Below are 6991 nucleotides of genomic sequence, written 5' to 3' on the forward strand. Positions count from 1 at the left end.
GTGTGTGCGTGTGTGTGTGTGTGTGTGTGTGTGTGTGTGTGTGCGCGCGCGCGCCCGCGCATTATGGCGGGTGGTTTGTGCTACTCGTTGTCTGAACTTTAACCTTTCAGGAGCAGCTTGGCTTTGATGAACAGGGACTAGGAAGCCCAACCAACCAAAGGCGCGCAGACACTGCGCCGGGCACTTTTACCGTCTCCATCACGCGTTTGTGAGAGATGGTGCCTTCAAACGTTTGAAAGCAGACTGGATGTGTTTAAATGCAGAGATCGGGCGTTGTAGCTCAGCATCCCATCTTCATTCAGCAGTATGTAAAAAATCCACAGAGTCAGATGAGGAGCAAACAAATGATGAAAATATTAACAGTTACCTCACAGAGAGAGTGATGGAAACAGGGAAAATGGAAGATGAGAGGAGGGAGGGAGGGAGACTGTGTGTGGGTGTTGTGTACTCGCGGGACCTCAGCACTGCAGCATTCTTCCTCTGTGTGTGTGTTTGTGTGTATGAGAGAGAGGGTGAGTAAAGGTGGGGGCACTCTTGGGACCCCTCCAGCACTGCAGCAGGTTGTGTGTTTCTACGAGTGTGTGTGCATGTGTGTATTCTCCAGCCCCCACACTACCAATGGGTCAAGCTCACACCCCGCGCATCGCCCCCCCCTGCCCCTGGTTGCCATGGAAACACACCTTGAGCGAGCCCCCCAGAGAGGTGCATACTCCTCCTCCTCCTCCTTCCGTCCACTGCTCTCTTCTTTCTCCCGACGCCTCTGTTGCTCTATCCCCGTCCGTCCCGTCATCTCTCCTTTCCTCTCCACAGCCTTCCTTCCCTTTATCTCGCTGCCTCTCTCTTGCCGTCCTCCCCATCAGTCGCCTGGCTTGGTTTACAGCCTTTACACCACCAGGGACCAAACACACACACACAATTTACTGCTCTCACACACACATCCACATTCATATAGTTTGGGGATGGGGGGGTTGACAGGAACGGGGAAGGCCAGTAATGGAAGGTAGATACCCCAGAGACCCCCAGCAGCTATTCACAGAGAGAGGGAGGGGACGGTGCGAGGTTAGGACGTGTGGGGGCCGGGCACCCACAGGAGTCCCCAGCCGAGACTAAGAAAGGGTTAAGATATTTGTGTATGCACGTAGCTGTGTGCAGCATGTGAGAGGAGAGGCAGCGCCTTAGGGAGTCACCCCTCAACACAAACCAAGGAGCTCATTTATGTGTGTGTGTGACGGGTATGATGCCACCTGGTCCTTCTCCTCTCGTCAATTAGCCGAGAGAGAGAGAGGTGGGTAACAACACAATGAGACTGAGGGAGAACACGAGCAGTGGGGAGGTTGTGTTGGAGGAATTGTAATGATGAGTGTGGCTGCAGTTTGGACTTGTGTCCCTCCTTGTTGCTGCCTTCTGCCCATCCACACATACTGCACTCACACTGTTTGCTCGCTTGCTAATATTTCCTCTTTGAGGCGAAACTTTAGCAGCTGTTGTGTGCGCGGTTCCAGCGTTGTCTCGTGTGTGATCACGCTGTAGCTGTGCTGTCTTTCTGTCCTTCTGTCTGTCTGATATGCTAATCGAATGCTGTTAGATAAATGTACGATTACAGACAGGAGACAGAGCTCCTGACACATGGCAGAATACATGTTCGACAACGCACATTTCTAAATGACAGTATAGCAGCATGACATTTATTTAAAGAGTGCGATTAAATGTTCCACCAATAACTGGTTTACCGTTGAAAGCATAGATTTGCTTTGATGTGCATTTAAAAAGCAGAGAAAAGTTAATTTTGTGTTGGGTGGTAACAAACTCAGAGTCCTAACCTTCACCCTGCCTCTCTCCCTCTCATCCCGCTCTCCCCTGTGTTCTCTGTCCCAGCACAGGCCTCCCAGGGTTGTGTGTCTGTGTGTGCGTGTGTGTGCGGTGGTGGATCAAATGCACTCTGTGAGACAAAGCGTAGCGGCAGGATGCTCTATGACTCTGTCATCTCACTATGGGTCACATACACTCACACACGGACTGTGTCTCAGAGGGGGACAGCACACAGAGACAGTGGTCCCCACACACACACTGATCAAAACAATGTATTTGTCAGAAAAGAGAACTCTTTCATGGGACACACACACGGGCGATGGAGGCCTCTCTCCATGCCCTTGTGCCGGACAGCCCAATTATCTCTCTGCACCTCACTGTTTCCCCTCAGTTCTCTCTCTCTTTGTGCGTTTTGCCGCCCTCTCTTTCTCTAGTTTCGTATTTTTTGGCCCCTGTTTTTCACCCTCCCTACATTTGATTGACCAATAATTAGCTTCAAAGGTTTCTTTTGTAATTCTGTTTTTGTTGACGTCATCTGTGCTTATCGAATCAAAAAGTCCTTTTTACTGGCTGATAAAATACGAACGTTATTGGCTAAATCCAGAAAAGAAGATGATCACATCATGAGGGAATAATGCGTTTTACAACCCTGGTTGATGCCTTAGATTAAAAAGAAATTCCCCACCCACCTGTCAACTCGACAGAAACATAACGACTTTGCTTGATTAGTGCAACGATGTGTGTTTGTGTAACTGCAACAACTGCACAATAACCTGGAGCAGCGCTGATGTTGGACTCATCATTGTGTACATGAGAGGGTGGCTGATGTTTGACCGCTCCCTCTGATCCTGGCAGCGTGGGAGAGTGCGAGGCGACTTCTGAAGAGAGCTTTGCCCCCACTGAGGACACGAGCTTTAAAGTGGCTTCGACAGAGCCCCCCAATACACATGCACACAAGCGCGCACGTGCACACAAGCGCACACATGCTGAGCTCACTGACGCGTAGGCATTACTTACAGCGTTGGCCCTCTGCCTCCGTATCACCTTCTGTACAGCTGAAATGATGCATTGTTAAATAAAGGCGTCCTTTTAAGGAAATAATGAAAATGTGACGATTGATTCAGCTGGTAGAGCCGCACACGCCTCTCTCTCTCTGTGCGCCTCGCTCCGTGTCACTCTCTCCTGCTGGTTCAATCTCCTAGTAAATGATAATGAACCTCTATCTGTCTCAGTGTGTCTCGGACACTCTGGCGCCCCACACAACCCAGCAGCCTTTGAGGTTTGTGTGTGTGCGGGGGAACGGGGATGTTTGGGGTCCACGGAGCATACCATCTCATTCACATAAGCCCATGTGGCGCACACACACACACACACACACACACACTCTCCCCCGTGGCTATTGAGACGGGATTAGGGCACCCTCGTGTCGGCCTTTGAGGCACAGAGAGATAGGAATCTGTGTGTGCATGTTTGTGTGTATTAGTCAGTATGGGTGTCATGGATGTGTGATTGAAGACGTTATTAACCTTGCGATCCCCTGCAGCTCTGACGCTGAACTTCCACAGACTCTTTTGCTGTGTCGGTGTGTGTGTGTGGACGTTTGCACTTACAGGACACGAGATAAGTGACAAACGAGGGAAAAGACACAGATCGCGCGCTCCGTGCGTTCGCATGTTTGTGTGTACGTGTGGCGGCTCCTCAGGAGGTCACAGATTGGCCCACAGAAGACGCCATCTGATGTCTCCGGGCAGTGCGGGCCTCCGGTGTGCTTGTGTGTGTGTGGGCGACTGGGGCGTCTGTCCTGTGTGGTACAATGGTGATAAGGACAACGGGCAGGAGACCTGATCGTCAAGGGGTGCACGCCCACCTTTCACCGTGGGTGTTGTGATGTCACTCACGCCATCTTAAAATAGACGCAGTAACACTGCTATGATCCTTAGAGAGGACGAAGGCTGATGACGTCTGCTCGTGTGATGAAGCTCGACGATATTTACATTTAATCTCCGTTCAGAACTCTTTATGTTTACGCAGCGAGCTCCTTATCTCTCATCTATACTACAGTGCTGCTGTGATGAGCTATGGAGCACCGTTAGCGGCTGTCACAAACCGATCAATCTTAATTTGAATTTGATACAAAATGTAAGGCGTGACCAAGTCTTACACAGGAAATCCGAATACTGTACGTGAAAATAAGTCGCACGGAGCGAGGAGTGCGAATTGGAAGCCGTACCAATTAATCAGAGAGTGATGGACCAAGAGAGACGAAGGGGGACACAGAGGAAGGAATGGGTGAGTGAGGGATGGATGAGTGACTGCAGTGGGGAAGGACAGATAATGAGGACAGAGGGAGGCAAGGGATAGCTGTAGGAGGGGTAGATCATCCCTAAACCCGATGGGGAAGACAGGCAATTACCAGCTGGGAAAGATTTTGGTTCTTCTCGGAGCGTGAGCAGGATAATGTCTCTCAGTTCAGTTTTCCGTACATTGTCCTTTGAATTCTGCTCAAACTACAGCCTCCCATCATTTCGCTGATATTACTTATTATAAATTCCTTGTTATAAATACTGGAATGGTAAACAGTCTAAAGCCAGTGTGTGCATATCTGACAGAGCACACAGAAAACATCCACCGTGCATGTTGTATGAATATTCTGATATCATGTCATGTGTTCCCGTGTTATGTCGTCTAATCCGGCCTCCACACGCGTGTCTGTCTCCTATTTGCAGAGGAAGGCATCAATCATGAGTGCAAGCTGTGTAACCAGATGTTTGATTCACCTGCCAAGCTGCTTTGCCACCTGATAGAGCACAGCTTCGAAGGCATGGGAGGTACCTTCAAGTGTCCCGTCTGCTTCACAGGTGAGAGGCAAACTCACACATTTACCTTCAAGGACGAGAGCACAGACGAGTCCTTTTCTCTTGTGTCCAAAGTCTGCTTTGATTTTAAACGTCATCAGTTTGATGACGTACACGACAGGTGACTGTTGTTCTTCATGTTGGTGAAGATTTACAGCTGTGCTTGTACAGATGCTTCGCCATCAGCGATGGCGAAAAGAAAAATGTCCTCGCTGTTTTGTGTTTTATTGTGTGCTAAATAAAACCGTCTGAAAGCCAAAGGGGTGTGCTCAGCCTGGTAAAGTTAATATCTGCACTTGAATCATCCTTATCAGCTGCTGTACCTGCTGCGGCTCAGAGCTGCGTCGCGCTCAGTAAATGTGCTGGAACGGCTTTGGCATTTCAGATTTTGCAATATTCATTGTTTTAACATTTCAAACTGTGGGAGTGATCCCGCAGCAGGGCGCCGCAGCTAAAGAAGCCCCTACCAGAAGTGTGTGTGTGCAGATGTGAACACAGTAATGTCTCCAAATATGGAGTACTTTCAGCCTTTGCAATACACTGGAGGGCAGAAACAAAATGCTGGATGACCACATTAGGCCTGCGGTGTTCACACTCTCATTCAGCACCTATTTTAGGAGAAACTAAGTCAGCACCTTTGCTTTTGCTTCTTCTCGTTCCATCTCCCTCTCTGTGCCTGGCTCTCCGTTGCTCTCTTTCCCTCTCTCGGTTGTTGAGTTTGTCTTGTGTTGTGTGCCTACCCCCCAGGTACACACAAACGCTTTAAACTTTAACTCTATTCCTTGGTGGCTTATGAATTAGTAAGATGGGCACCACTCCTGTGGGGAGGCTTAATAATTCAACACATACACACTCACAGCGAAAACCAAAAGTTTACTGAAACAAAGGGAAGAGAAAGAAGGAAAAAAGTGTGTGAGACGGCGCGGAAGTTAAAAAAAGGAGAGATAATTTATTGATAAATAGCACACGGTCTCTGAGGACAGCGCTTCCTGTTTTCTCTCGTTCCTTCTCCTGCTTTACTCCGTCTTATATGTTCCCTCCTTTCCAGTCAACCTTCATTGGCTTTGGATGTATTTGACTGTGGTTGGGGGGGGGGGGTATTTATAGTGTATGCTAAGTGTCAGTTTTGATTCTTACTCTCCCAAAACATCATGTAGGACAACTTTGAGTGCCCTGAGTCACGACTAGGCCGACGTGTTTAGTAGTTTAGTAATACAGCCTGAATTTGACACCTTACCCACACGTAGCTGGACTTCCCCTTCAGGTCACTGCCATCAGTGGTGAGATATCTTTGAGTCCCAGTAATCACTGGTTAATCCTAACCAGTTAATTAGAAGGCAGCTGGACTTCTGTTTGGTTGCATACGTTAACTGACTGATGGGAATCGTAAAAGGATGATCCTGTTCATCCGGACGTTACCAGTGGGAGAAACGTTTCGTCATCATCCAGATGACCAACGTTTCCTTTTAAGCAGCACATGTGCACAATGACTGAAACTCGCTGAGTCACTGTGCACATGTGCTGTTTGTAAGGACATGTTGGTCACCTGTCGAGTGACACTGAAAACGCTACGTCCAGATCAATTCGATCAACCTTTTGGGATTTACTCACCTGGATGATTGAGAGCAGGGCGATATGACCAAAAATATTTATCACCATTAGGGTTGCCAACTCCCCGAAAAATAAATAAGGGACACCTCGTGGCCAGGACCGGGCGACCCAGTTGTCTTCACCCTTCCCACTGTGGTGAATTTTCTAGCTCTTTTTTTGTGTGTGAAATTATTTTTAACTATTTGACTTGAATTTGATTTAAGCAGATGCATATTGTTTGTGATATGACCATATGGGAAACAAATGATCATTTAGCCATTTATTTTTAGCTCAAAATGACAACATTAACACAGTAAAACAGGTCTCTTTCTTAAACAGAAGCCTGTCATGCTTAACTTAAATTAATAGAACGAAAAATATTCTTGTAACAGTGCACATTTAGTGCATTTAGTACAATTGGCTTCAGCTGAGGTATTATTTCAGCTTTTCTAAAGCTAATCAGCTGCTCCTGTTTGTAAACCCACTTGTTCCCATGATTACGCATCTTAACTCATCATCATTATTAAAATATGTATTACTTTTATGTATTAGTCATCTATTTGTTGTAATCATCTATCCTTGCAGTTGTTTATTACACAAAACAAATTATATTATCACACTTCTGGCCACATAGCGCTGATATTCACTGCACATGCCCATATTAACTTTTTCCAGCCAGGTGTTTTCCTTTTCCCATTCCTCCCTTTCTCTGAGGGGAACAAACATTGCTGCTCTAA

The 6991-nt window shown here is 47.5% G+C and overlaps 1 protein-coding gene across 5 annotated transcripts in view; it reads left to right on the top strand.

Annotated features, from left to right (window-relative positions):
• Positions 1–6991, top strand: part of znf423 (zinc finger protein 423) — a 129272-nt gene that overhangs the window by 106323 nt on the left and 15958 nt on the right. For all 5 annotated transcript variants that reach the window (XM_005752831.1, XM_005752832.1, XM_005752833.1 and 2 more), the window contains one exon: positions 4536–4667. In XM_005752831.1, coding sequence (XP_005752888.1) covers positions 4536–4667 — 132 coding nt within the window. The remainder of the gene's footprint in view (positions 1–4535; positions 4668–6991) is intronic.

This window comes from Pundamilia nyererei, unplaced genomic scaffold (assembly GCF_000239375.1).
Source record: "Pundamilia nyererei isolate P.nyererei 1_Seehausen unplaced genomic scaffold, PunNye1.0 scaffold00384, whole genome shotgun sequence".
Taxonomy (NCBI): domain Eukaryota; kingdom Metazoa; phylum Chordata; class Actinopteri; order Cichliformes; family Cichlidae; genus Pundamilia; species Pundamilia nyererei.